This window comes from Nannobrachium achirus, assembly GCF_963921795.1.
Source record: "Nannobrachium achirus genome assembly, chromosome: 10".
Taxonomy (NCBI): Eukaryota; Metazoa; Chordata; class Actinopteri; order Myctophiformes; family Myctophidae; genus Nannobrachium; species Nannobrachium achirus.
The window spans coordinates 62,658,176-62,672,566 of record NC_137819.1 but is presented as its reverse complement, the minus strand read 5'-3'; the positions used below and the strand labels follow the sequence as shown (position 1 = coordinate 62,672,566).

The following is a 14,391-nucleotide window of genomic DNA, read 5'->3' as shown; positions in this document are numbered from 1 at the left end:
TTTGCCCAGTAAGCTTTAACTACTTGTGTCCCGAATGAATGAAGGTTACAAGCGTTACAAAAAAAGGAAAGTCAAGTCATGGTTAATCATATGACACAAATCACATGATCTGAGTGCACCATACACCCGCCTCTCTTATCTAATTGGATAAAAAACTGTCTGTCTCCCATTCCATTGGGTGAATGATGCTGTCGATCACACCCCAGTGCAACTGCAAACCGTTCTGGTAGCAGGAGACAGACTCCAGACAGACAGTAGTTGTTTTAATCATCAGAGACAGACAGGGTCCAGGGATAGACCGTTATCTAGTGGGTTTAAATCTTAACTAATGTGTTGCCTTTCATGTAAATAGCCTCACACGGTGAGAACCATGCGGTCTTGGCACATCATAGCTGTGTTTCTGTGGATTGCAGTGCCAGTAGGTAAGAGAAGAACTCATCCTTTTGCTCTCACAGTTGCAGTGTCTCGATTTGTTTCATTTACATGATGTGATCTATCTATCTATCCATGCCGGTGCTTTTCTCTGTACAGAGCAGCATGTATTGCTGGCTTCTCATATATTGATAAATGCACCATTTACCATTGATAGCCCAGTAATGTACAGTATATGTGTTACTGCTATGTTTTCAGTTAAAGGAGTAGTTCACCCCCCAAATGACTTTTTTTCTATTGATTACTCATGCCATGGAGACTAGAGTTCAATAATATTTTTAGGTTTTTGTCACATTCCTAATCCTAAGACAAAAATGTGATAACAATAAATGTACCCCCATTGATTCCGGATGGGGACCCGTTTCGAAACGGGTCCCCATCAGGAATCAATGCGGGTAAATTTACTCAATCAAATTTTTGTCTTAGGAATGTGACAAAAACCAAAAAATATTATTGAACTCTACTCTCCATGGCATGAGTAATCAATAGAAAAAAACTCATTTGGGGGTGAACTACTCCTTTAAGGCCATTGTTTCAAGCATGAAGTGGTTTTGTGTAATATCTAGGTTATGTTGTTGTAATGTCAAATATTAGCAAACAAAGTGCTTGCTTCATATTTTTGATTGTTTGCATTCAATTCACAGTTCATAGCAAACAGGCTGTAAAAGAGAAGACCTGTCATGCTGTACCAAATAACTTTTGTAATGTAATTATACACTCTACCCCCTTTCCTCTGTTTGTCTTTGTCTATTTACAGCCACAGATGGAAAAGCTCTGCCATCTCTTCCAGATTTTGGAAATACCTACCATGTAAAAGGTACACGTATAACCACAGGATGTGACGACGGGTAACGTCTGTTTTTCTAATAGAATAATCACATTTACGAGAGCATTTTTCACTGTGTTGCAGGAGTGATCAACCTGCCCTATGCTGAAATAAAGGAGCCATTTGAAGCCTGGTTTGATCTACCGCTCAAGTCCAGCCGAATAGATTACTACCATGGTAATAACACAGCTGCACCGAGTGCCGTTGTGAAAATGTGTGCAAATCTTTGAATATATGTATTTTCAAAGCGAACGTTTGTAACTCAAATTTGCTTCTGGGTGGTCCCTGGAACTAAATATTTTGAGATGGGGGGTCCGTGGCCAAATAAATATCATTTTGGGGGTTCTTCACATGAAAAGGTTTGAGAACCACTGGCATGGTAGTCTCTCAAGAACAGACTAACTGAGCTCCAGTTAAGTGAAAAGGACCTTTTCTTTGACGATGGCTGGCCAGATTGCTGCCATAGAAACATAGGTTTTTTCCAAAAATCTTAGAAGGATTCAAAAGACACAATAGAATCGGGTCATCGCTGTGAGCTTGTATATCTGCTGTTTTTCAATAGTTAAAGCATAAAATAATGATACACAATGATGTGTACCCGTTCTAAATGGGTTTTAAACAATGTCAAACTCACCAATATTGGGGCTGTATGGAAAGCTTGAAGTATCCTCTTTCTATCTGCAAAGTGTTTGTTTCATAAAAACCCTTAGACATGTTATGAGTTTCTTTCTATCAAGAAATTCAGTTCAGGTGATCATTTTTTGGAAGCACTTGTGGGAAATCACTCATCTAGATGTCACATAATGCAGGAGGCAGCGGGACGTTGCGTTATGGAAGACGATCGCTTCCAAAGTTCAAACACTTAGAAAAAAACATGTCTGCTCTGATTTATTGACAGATATAACTCATAACATGTACAGTATATGCTGGGTTTTTATGAACACAAACACTTTGCAGATAGAAAGAGGATACTCCCAAGCTTTCCATACAGCCCCAATGTTGGTGAGTTTGGCGTCGTTTAATACAATCAGATAGCAAAAAAAACTGTTTTGATGCATTGGCTGCCTATGTGAGGTACAGTATTGCAACTCTAGATTCAACATAATTAAAAGAAAATCACACCCAATGTGAAGTGAGCGGTGGTCGTGCTTGCATAACGTCTTCAATTGGTAATTGGTGATGTAATACAGGCTACACACACGCACATTGCTATGGCAAAACGCTGAGGAAAACACATTGCTATGGCAAAACGCTGAGGAAAAGTGGCTACAGACAGGTCTAGGATGTAATTGGTGATGTAATATGGCTACACACACACACACACACACACACACACACATATTGCTATGGCAAAACGCTGAGGAAAACACATTGCTATGGCAAAACGCTGAGGAAAAGTGGCTACAGATAGTGGCTACATATAATTGGTGATGTAATATGATGTAATATGGCTACACACACACACACACATATTGCTATGGCAAAACGCTGAGGAAAACACATTGCTATGGCAAAACGCTGAGGAAAAGTGGCTACAGACACACGCACAGCCACTCTTAGGAGCGCCGCTCAAAAATCTAGTGTTGCAATTTGTGGCTGAGTCAGGCGTTTCAGGCCTTCTGCGTGCTTGAATTACTGATCTGAAACTGAGAGCTGATGTGTCAGGTCCAAGTGGCTTGACTAGAGCATAACGCTAGTTCAGTCAGCACCTTGTGTGTGTGTGTGTGTGTGTGTGTGTGTGTGTGTGTGTGTGTGTGTGTGTGTGTGTGTGTGTGTGTGTGTGTGTGTGTGTGTGTGTGTGTGTGTGTGTGTGTGTGTGTGTGTGTGTGTGTGTGTGTGTGTGTGTGTGTGTGTGTGTGTGTGAGAAACCCAGTGGTTAAGGACCGTACAGGGAACCTGTTCTGCTGACTCACGCAGCAAATCGTTACTTTCCGCCTGGGTTTGCTTTTCAAGCAGCGGTCTCTCTTATCCTCTTTTGGTGTCGTATTGCCTTCTCAGTTTACTGATCTAACGTTGTCACAATGTGTCCATCATCATCATGTCAACCACGTGACTGACAGAAAACTCATGAGTCAGAAGTGTCCCTGTTGACTTAAGACTTGTGGGAGATTATAGGGACTGAAATGACCTGACCTCAGCACGAGATTAACTCATTTACAACGGGTACACATTATTGTGTATCTTGGTGCCGCGCTGCGAGCTTGTAGATCTGCTATTTTTTTTAAAGCGTGAAAATTAGAATTTTGACCCGATTCTCTCTATAAGTGTCTTTTGAATCCTTCTAAGTTTTTTTTTTTTTTTTTTTTTAAACCTATATGTTTCTATGTCAGCAATCTGGCCAGCCATCGCCAAAGAAAAGGTCCTTTTCACTTAACTGGAGCTCAGTTAGTCTGTTCTTGAGAGACTACTATGTCAGTGGTTCTCAAACATTTTCATGTGAAGGACCCCGAACATGATATTTATTTGGCCAGGGACCCCCATCTCAAAATATTTAGTTCCAGGGACCCCCCAGAAGCTAAATTTGAGTTACAAACGTTCGTTTTGAAAATACATATATTCAACGATTTGCAGACATTTTCACGACTTTTTCAAAAATAGCAGATCTACAAGCTCGCAGCGCGGCACTTGGTGCCGCGCTGTGAGCTTGTAGATCTGCTATTTTTCAATTGTTAAAGCATTCAATAATTCTATAGGAACTGAATGACCTGATCTCAGCACGAGAATAAGCAGGTTGAGGGCCGCAAGCATCTGTGATTCTATCGATAAACCTTTTCCATAATGGAATGTTCAAGGTTTTTTCTTTAGTATGTAATAATGAATTGATTATTCAGCATGCCCCCAGGTTGGGGGCATGCATGCAAGTGGCTAAATATCTCTTGAGACACAGTAGGCCCATTCCCAAGATGCACCACAATCTGACTTATGGGGGCTGGTTTAAATAGTAGGCTAATATAGAAATTGATAGCTGCTTGTGTCTAAAAATACATATTTAGCCACTTGTACGCATGCCCCCACAAGATACTAAAATCGCTAAAACAATAGAAAGCAGTACATGAAAACATTTTAACTCTCATCTTTTCTTTTTTCTAATTACAATCTAAAATATGAACCCTTGTAAAAAAACAAAGTTGTCCTTTAAACAACTTAAAGGAGTAGTTCACCCCAAAATGACTTTTTTTCTATTGATTAGTCACACCATGGAGACTAGAGTTTTTTGTCGCATTCCTAAGACAAAAATTGGATTAGAGTAAATTTACCCCCATTGATTCCGGATGGGGACCCGTTTCGAAACGGGTCCCCATCCGGAACGAATGGGGGTACATTTATTGTTATCACATTTTTGTCTTAGGAATGCGACAACAAACTAAAAATATTATTGAACTCTAGTCTCCATGGCGTGACTAATCAATAGAAAAAAAGTCATTTTGGGGGTGAACTACTCCTTTAAGGCCTGTCTATAGAAATGTTCGATGAGTTGTGTTTTCCGACGTGCAAATTTCCCGAACTCTCATTCAGTCTAATGCTTTTCAGAAGTCGCTAAGGACATACTTTTATAGTCGAAAAGGACCTTTTGACCGAAATCTTCGGTTTCGGTCGAAGTATGGGGAGGGGTTAAGGCCATATTCTAAACTTCAGAACAAAAAGAAAGCCAAATAAAATGGATTAGTATGATTAACCCTTGCGCCCCTAAACAGGTCAGGTTATCGAAGCGAACGCTTGTAACTCAAATTTTGCTTCTGGGTGGTCCCTGGAACTAAATATTTTGAGATGGGGGGTCCGTGGCCAAATACATATCATTTTGGGGGTCCTTCACATGAAAAGGTTTGAGAACCACTGACACAGTAGTCTCTCAAGAACAGGCTAACTGAGCTCCAGTTAAGTGAAAAGGACCTTTTCTTTGACGATGGCTAAGCCAGATTGCTGACATAGAAACATGTTTTTTTTTTCAAAAAATCTTAGAAGGATTCAAAAGACACTTATAGAATCGGGTCAAAATTCAAATTTTCACGATTTTTCAAAAATAGCAGATCTACAAGCTCGCAGCGCGGCTGTGAGCTTGTAGATCTGCTATTTTTCAATAGTTAAAACACAAAATAATGATACACAATACAGTGTACCCGTTCTAAATGGGTTAACCCTTGCGCCCCTAAACAGGTCAGGTGTCCACATATCAGCTGGGGGCGGAGCAGCCGTTGGGCGTGTCCTATAAGATCACCCCTGAGACCACAGAGAAGGAGCTGAACGTGATGAAGTGCTTCCAGGTCAACGGAACCAAGAACGACACAGTCAAACCTCAGGGGTCACTGCCAGACGCCCAGGGTTTCCAGGTGTGTGTGTGTGTGTGTGTGTGTGTGTGTGTGTGTGTGTGTGTGTGTGTGTGTGTGTGTGTGTGTGTGTGTGTGTGTGTGTGTGTGTGTGTGTGTGAGTGTGTGTGTGTGTGTGTCACATACGTCACATGGTATTTTTCTAGCTTATATTTGGATTCGCATCATGTTGCACGTAGGGCTGTCGCAATTATGACATAATCGTCTAATCGCAATTATTTGAGGTAATCGCAATTATTTTGCATAATCGTCATAATGAATCTCTGTATTAACAATTCAACAGGCTCCCTCATTGTATCACGATTTAGACGATATCTCTGAAAAGGCATATCGTGGAGACATTGTATCCTCTCAACGATATTTATCACCATAATGCCCACCCCTAGTCAGTGTCCATTTCTCTCCCCCCCCCCAGTTCCTACGAATGGAGTACTACGGAGGCTCCCTGTGTGAGGTTTGGCAGAACGTGACGACCATCGGGCACAAGAAGAACACCTACAAGCTGTGGGTGACCCGGTCCGAGGCCGGCACGGACGGCAAGGAGGAGCCGGCCACGCCCATCCATTACGAGATGCTGGGTTACAACACGCTGCTGGGGTCTCACTATGACAAGTACCTGGTGGACTACAAGGAGTTCAGCATCCACCTGGACCCCAAGGTCTTCTCACTGCCGGACGGTTGGTTGGTTGCTCAAGCAATTTGGTATTTTAGTTTAGGGTCATTGGGAGGGCAACGAGTTGAGAGAGCAGTGATGGTGGGCAGAGGGACTCTCGCTATGTGTGTGTGAGAACATTTTGGGTACTATAGTCCAGGGGTTTTCAAAGTGGGTGTGACGGCAGTCCAGGGGTGCCGCGAGTTAATTTGATAATATTTGGAATTTATTTGGACACAAAATATTTACTATCATTTTAAACAAAGTACAAAATTATTTTCAGTCAGTTCTAACCAAAATGGCTATTATCTCAACGTTTACCTCGCAACATAATCACTGAAATATCGTCACTGTCGGGCAGAAACCTCGTATCTCCAAGTTTCAAATGTGTACGTCTTTTGGTAAAGCAAAGCCCTGCTTCATCATACAAGACTGTTGCACTAAACTAGTGAAAACAGCCGATCTACAAGCTCTGCTTGTAGATCTGCTGTTTTCACTAGTTTAGTACATTTTATAATATATATGATAAATACAAAACGAACGGTATTGGACATACAAGGTTTCCACCCGACAACGACGATATGCTATAAATATAAGGTGCTGGGAGTGAAAATTATAATGTATGGGTGCCTCGGAGTGTCACACACACACACACACACACACACACACACACACACATGCAGCCTCCACCGCCACCGGTGCCTAACTCTGTCTCCACTAGGGGGAGCACAAATCCAGGATTTTTTTTTTCTTTTTTTTTGGCGCCGCAAAGCGGCGCCGCGAAAAATCGGTTATTTGCGGTTATAAAGTCGTCTAAAATGGGTCTAAAATGGGTCTAAATGGGTCTAAAATGAGTCTAAAATGAGTCGAGCACTGCTCGGACACGCACCGCGGTCCGCGGGGCACCCAACAAGCCAACACACAACACAACACAACAAAACCACAAGTCCACAACCATGACCAAAGATCTGCAAACAGCAGCTAACAATATTTACAAGCAAGCAAGCAAGCATCTCATCACACACACACACACACACACACACACAGAGGAGGAGAGGAGAGGCTGGCTAACTCCAGTGAACAGTTAGTTAAATAAAGCCATGTCTTACCTTGAGAAAATGACAAGAAAATATCCAATTTTATATTGAGGTGCCCAGAAGAAAGTTCCTTGGAGGCACACAACACAACGTGCCATGTCATCCAGCTTCTTTGACAGCGTCAAAAAGTTTAGTTCACGTATGGTAAATGTAAAAGCTATCCACATGTCCTATGGATGTCTGTAGTTAACCCCAGGTAGCATATTCCACTGTGAAACAACTGTTTCATTCTGTTATTTAGATAAAGCCATGCCATGTTGTTTGTTGTTGTGCAGCGCTCTGTCAGCCGAGGTTCAGACAGTCACTGTGATTGGTTGAGAAACCAGTTGTTACCTTTTCCACTGTTTGTAGCAATAACTTGGCTCGTGTCATGTGGTAACTTATTCAAATAGTCCATACTACTTCTGTGTAGATAACGATGATTTATTACTTCCAGGGCCAGGCAGGAACATACAGCATAAACGTCACGTTTTCACTATTAATCCGCTTGTATTAACTTAACTTCTCACTATATTCTCCCCAGCAGCATTACACCCGCACATTCACTTCCGCGCTGGTCCCAAAACACAGCGTCAACGTCATCCCGTACTGCTCCTAAGCCCGCCCCCTTAAAGGCACAGGCTTGGCATATAACACAGTAGACCTATACCTCCCGCCCCCCATTCGCTGTGATTGGTTTAGAAGCCATCTTAGCCATACTATGGGTGCTTCAAAGGGTCAAACAAGGCGAATTTCTGACGTTCTTCTTCTTAATCACATTTTGTGATTATATGATCGTAAATAAATAAAAGGAGAGAGGGGGAGCCGGGCTCCCCCTACTGGCAAATAAGGGGAGCCATTGCTCCCCTTGGCTCCATTGAATAGGCGCCAGTGTCCACCGCTCAGTTCACACGAGTGTGATTTTTCTTCTTCTAATAATATTTGTTCTCTGTTCCCGTAGGGATGAGCTGTGGGCCGTTCCCAGGTCCCGGTGTGGAACACCACCTGTTGGCCAATCCAATGAGAGACCTGGTCGACACCTCGTCACCAGGAGGCCACGCCCAGCGCGTGTTCGGCCACTTCAAGGACAAGTTCCAGCGACGCTACGGCGACGAGAGGGAGCACGAGAAGAGAGAGCACGCTTTTATTCATAACCTACGGTGAGACATTATGGAAGATTACCTTTAACACATGGGAAGCCAAGGTTTCTAACATTTCTAGCTGTTGCTGCTGCCGCCGTTCACTCACGCTTTATTTTGAAGAGCCTCGGAAGCTCTGTGCGTGTGCACGTGGGTGTCCACTGACGATTGAGGAAGAAAATCCATTTGTTTACAAACGCTCGCGAAACTAAAATCCAAACCGCGGCTGACCATCGCGGTAAAGTGTCGCCGTGAAAACAATCAGATCTCTGCTTCCCTGGCGTTCTTTGCACCTCATTCATAGATAAAGCCCTTTTTATGTTTCAGCCTAGAATGGAAATCAATGCAGCCTAGTCGCGCCATTTTCTCTCTCTGCGAGCCACGGTGTGACGTATGGACCAGAGTCATTCACAGGGAACACAACATGCGCGCACCACGCTGGACAGTTAACCCTTTGTTGTCTCGTTGAGGAACGAGACAACTCCTTTTGGCAGAGCGACCCCTAGTGGCCTTATCTCGTTACTGAACGAGTTTGGCCCCTTGGTGACTTGGAACCAATCCGTGTCACTCTAGATTCTAACCACTTTAGCTGTTATTCTATGCTTTAGCTATGGAAAAAAAATTGCAGATATACAGTGCTGCGGGCTTGTAGATCTGCTATTTTTGAAAAATGAATAATTTAAAATTTTTGACCTGATTCTATAAATGTCTTTTAAATCTTTCCAAGGTTTCTGCGTCAGTGGTGCTCAAACTTTTTTATGTCAAGGACCCCCCAAAATTACATGTATTTGGCCGCAGACGTCCGGACCCCCATCTCAAAGTATGTTTTTCCAGGGACCCCCCAGAAGCAGAGTTGAGTTACAAAAGTTTGCTTTTAAAAATATATATTCAAAGCTTTGCCCCCAAAAATCTAGATTTTTCAACAATAGCAGGTCTAGTGTAGATCTGCTATTTTTTTTATAGTTAAAACATAAAATAATGGTTAATTTTGACCGAAGGTTGCAGTTTACTATGAGAAACGGCACATCATGTCCGTGTCTGTCCGTCCGTCCGTCCGTGTACGCTTTTTTACAGTCTATGCGTTTGCCGCTCTGACATCACGCTGACTCTCACGCTCTGACATCACTGTGATGTCAGGGGAACCAAATCCCTTTTATACCCATATATGGAGATATGGAGATCCCTGTCATGCCAGGGGAACCAAATCCCTTTATGCCCATATATGGAGATCCCTGATGTCATCAATACTAAGCCCATATCTATGAGTACCAGGGGTCTCCATATATGGGTAACTGGTCCGATATACATCACTGGCCCAGGGCTCCAGACTAACTTTTTTCACCTACGTCCCGGGACCGTCCCAAAATACAAATTGAACCGTCCCCAAATGAATGTAATCCGTCCCAAATTAATAATAATAAAATAATAAATTATTGCAGGTCTATTAGTATTACCCTTATAATAATATTTATTATTATTGTTATTGTTGTTATTATATTGTTGTTGTTGCTGGTGAAATTGGCTTGACAATCCTTTCTATTTTTATACTGTCATTTGTGGCTTCTAAAAATCTTACCTCTAATCTTGTCATATACGGTAAACTAAAGAACCAATCATGCACGACTGTTGGAGGAATTACGGTAAAACTGGGTTTGTACTTTGTCCGTACGAACGTGTTGCGCGTTAATCTACAAGCCTACAACTAGACGCATCCTCGGGGCTTTGAGGGCTTTTAGATCGTCTATATGCTCACCGCACCGCACAACACCGTCGTACTGAAAGAAGTATAACCAGTGCCATGCTTGATCGAGTGGAGACGCGTGCAGTCTGCTTTTTGGGTCCGTTGCACGGCTGGTTGTGATGAAGTTGATTAGACGAACATAAGTAACGTCTTGTATTTGGGAATATAGGCTATAGGTTTATAGAGATGACAAAAGTTAAACAAACCGTTGATTTACTTACAATGTGTCCTACTCCTATATTCAAACAACTGCTCGTGCTGCTCACTAAACGTAGGCTATGTGTCTGTGCTTGGTGCGTTGACATCGCGTTCCGTTTTACATTTTCATTAATAATCACAATCCAAATCATATAACGTTACTCTTTATGTGGCGAAGCAGGGGGCGCCGGGGCGGGGATGCTAAGATTTATCTCTCAGCCACAGCTTGTAGATCGGCTATTTTCCACTAGTTGTAACCCAGATTGACAGTCTGTTCTCTGCCTCATTTTGCTGGTTAATCTCTTCAAATAGCGCAGCATTTTAGCAACTAAGTTCTACCTGAAAAGGATGATCAGCACTGCCTGTGGTAACTTCTTAAACATTCTGTTTACATCATATTCATTTTCTGTGAGTCTCATGCTGCGAGTTTGCACACCGTGGTTTGAGCAGTGACATTGATATGCGCCGTTGGCTCAAAAAAATCCTCTACGTACCGCGACGCGTTGTGACCTTGTAGATCTGCTATTTCCCACTACTTTTTTAAAGTGTTTGAAACTATATTAACATTTCCCTACATGTAAACGATTATGACGATCATGCCAAAACAATTGCGATTAGACGATTATTGAATAATTGTGACAGCCCTCTCTATGTGATTTCCCGTGGTCCAGGTACGTCCACGCTAAGAACAGAGCTGGCCTGTCCTTCTCCCTGGCGCTGAACTCGCTGTCCGACCGCACGATGTCTGAACTGACCGCTATGAGGGGGAGAAGACGAGGGAAGACCCCCAACAGAGGACTTCCTTTCCCCCTGAAGAGCTATGAAGGAGTGGTGGTCCCCGACTCCCATGACTGGAGGCTTTATGGTACGTTTGTTTGGATGCAGGGAGGCCTGTCTGTCACAATGGTTACATTATTGTTCAATCACACTTATTTCTGTACTTAAAGAGTAAGATCACCCATTTTCAATATTGAACTATGTCATTAATATACCTTAGAGGAGTTGTGTGGAAATACAAAAAAAGTTCCCCCTCTTCTGTGTTGCCTAGAACTGGAGGATTGATTTTGGGGTTTGTATTGCAAATTACAACTTGATGACATCACACCGTTGTACTTTACAATACAAACCCCAAAATCAATCATCCAGTTCTAGGCAACACAGAAGAGGGGGAACTTTTTTTGTATTTCCACACAACTCCTCTAAGGTATATTAACTCATCTGCCGCCCAGCACGTTTATAAACGTTCTATTTTGCCCAGCTATTTACCGCCTTACACGTACATAAACGTTCTATAGTCTTTTCATTGTTTTACAATTGATGGTGCTCTCGTGCTGCCTGTGACTTAATACAGTAGGGCAACATCAAAGGGAACCAGGTCATTCCCGTGAATGAAGAAAAAAGGTCAAAAAACTGCATTGAAATACATGTTATCAGGCAATCCAAATACAACAGAGAGAGAGGGAGAAAAAGTCTGCAGCTGTTTTAGACGCGACAAGCCAGGCTAGCCAGCTAGCCAGCTAAGGAGAAAAAAGAAAAAAAAAAGATCGGTTGGGAGGCTGGTTGAGATTTGAATATAGGATATTTATAGTTAGAGTTAGAGTTTAGATAGTTGATTGATAGCCTAGAGATGACAGTAGAATTCGTTTAGATTTGAGTGTATTTAGGTGAAGGCACTCTGTATTTATAGTGGGAGAGGAGGACGCGCACACACACAGGGGTGTCACAAGGGGGGAGTGCGAGTGGAAACCCTACACTACTAGGGCCCAAGGTGGAGGGGACATAATTATTTTATACTTTAGCTATTGAAAAATAGCAGATCTACAAGCTCACAGCGCGGCACTCTGCGAGCTTGTACATCTGCTATTTTTGAAATCCCCCCTATGAAGAACAATCATGGGGGTCCCGCAGTGAATCCTTGTGGCCAGGGCCCAGATTTTGGTGGGACACCCCTGGCCACACGCAGCAAAACAACATCCATCCATACGACACGACACACAATGAAAAAAACGGAAAAAACCAGGGTCCTACCTGATACACTGTCACCTCCTCCCCCCCAGTGCACTCCTGGCTCGTAAAGATATTCCATTGATAAACAAACAGTCTGCTGGCTCGTAAAACTATAATCCATGTGGCTAAACAACAGTAAGGAAAATGATCCAATGGTCCAGCAAACTTTTCTCTGCATCGATCTGAGTTTCCGTTAGCTAAGAAATCACGTGACATAACACAGGCAGGGGCGTCAATTGGGTATGGCAGGGGTATGCAGCTGCCAATGCCATACCTTGGCTACAGGGGGAAATAATAAAAATGTACTTTTCATCGTGCCTGTTGCTAAGGTATGGCAACATGCCTGGTGACACCAGTCATGTTGCCATACCTTAGCTTGTTCTGAACTGACGCCACTGAACACAGGGATCAGCTGGGGGGGCTCGTGTGTGTGTGTGTGTGTGTGTGTGTGTGTGTGTGTGTGTGTGTGTGCGTGTGCGTGTGTGTGTGTGTGTAAGCACTTGGTTTCATTTACCCTAAAATGTCATGGTTTCATTATCTGAGAAATCACGTGACCTTCCTTGTTGCTTGAGACATGCGCGTGCATGTGAGTGTGAGTGAGTGTGTGTGCGTGTGTTGAGTGAGCACACAGTACCACAGCGCCATCTATTGGCTTGAAACTAAATAAGCGACTTATTCATGCTGGTTTCATAAAAAGGCTTTTTTTAGGCTTTTTTATTCAAATTAGCCCATGTTGGGCCAGTACAGTAGTCACTTAAAAAATCAGGGAAAAATCAGGAAACAACATTTAAACCCCATTTATTTATTGGTAAAAGTATATTTCTTCATCTTTCCATCGGTATACTCCATCTGTTCATAGCTAAGAAACACATTTTTTAAATATTCATTGAAAATTAGTCAAAATGCTCCAAAACCCTGACATGTTTTGGAAGAGTTTAATAAAAAACGTGGGGCAGGCAATGTGTTAATGACATAGTTCAATATTGAAAATGGGTGGTCTTCCCCTTTAAATACAGTACTCAAGTAAATTTACTCCGTTACTGTCCACCACTGCACTGCCTGCCACTGGTTCAAGCTACGTCGCAACGCAATGGCTGACGCACCATATTGTCGTTGTCGGGTGGAAACCTTGCGTGTCCAAAACCGTTTGTTTTGGATTTATCATTTTAAAAATTATTTAAACTAGTGAAAACAGCCTATCTACAAGCACACAACGCCTCGCACCGTGAGGCGTTGTGTGCTTGTAGATCTGCTGTTTTCACTACTTTTGTGCGACGGCCTTGCATGATGAAGCAGGGCTTTGCTTTGCGGAAAAAATTACAAATTTGAAACTTGGAGATACGAGGTTTCTGCCCGACAGTGACGATATGAGGACTGTATTTCGCCGGACATGGCGTCGTGTCGCTCGCGTTGCGGGCTGTGCGGATGAGCTGTAAGTCTCTCTAAAGCTGCTCTTTGTTGAAAGATAACAATTAGAGGATCTGAAGTGTTAAAGGTGTATTCAGTGATAATGAAAGTGGCCGGGGGTCATCTTGTCCCTTACTGGCCTTACAGCGTGGAAATGTTTCGTTTTTTATAGATTTTTTACACCATTATAATGTTCTCGTTTTGATCATTAGACCCAATCACTGAATATCGGTAGGCCTACGTCTCCAGCTTCAGGATATGTATGATACTGATTTACTACGAGACTGTGGCATTTTATGAGTTCAGTAGTTTACAATCTAGGCATTTAGCAGACGTTCTTAATTCAGAGCGACTGTGGTTCTCAAACCTTTATTTTGACCATCATAACATACTGTAACTATGGCCATACTCTACCCTGATTGGTCGAGGACTGTCTGGCCACCTCTGAAAGCCGAATCTAGCTATGCTCGTAACACGAGCCGTGGTGGAAGTCCTTATATGGTCAGCACACATTCTAGTGAGGAGAATGAATGGAAAATGTACCAATTATATTTTTATTTGAATGAAATACAATCACTGAATATACCT

The 14,391-nt window shown here is 42.7% G+C and overlaps 1 protein-coding gene across 1 annotated transcript in view; it reads left to right on the top strand.

Annotated features, from left to right (window-relative positions):
* The first annotated feature begins 266 nt into the window (after positions 1-266).
* LOC308292107 (digestive cysteine proteinase 1) overlaps positions 267-14,391 on the top strand; it is a 28,549-nt gene continuing 14,424 nt past the window's right edge. Inside the window, exons 1-7 of the mRNA XM_080734357.1 lie at positions 267-422; positions 1,190-1,249; positions 1,343-1,435; positions 5,414-5,586; positions 5,999-6,260; positions 8,273-8,471; positions 11,061-11,254. Coding sequence (XP_080590483.1) covers positions 371-422; positions 1,190-1,249; positions 1,343-1,435; positions 5,414-5,586; positions 5,999-6,260; positions 8,273-8,471; positions 11,061-11,254 — 1,033 coding nt within the window. The 5' untranslated portion in view covers positions 267-370. The remainder of the gene's footprint in view (positions 423-1,189; positions 1,250-1,342; positions 1,436-5,413; positions 5,587-5,998; positions 6,261-8,272; positions 8,472-11,060; positions 11,255-14,391) is intronic.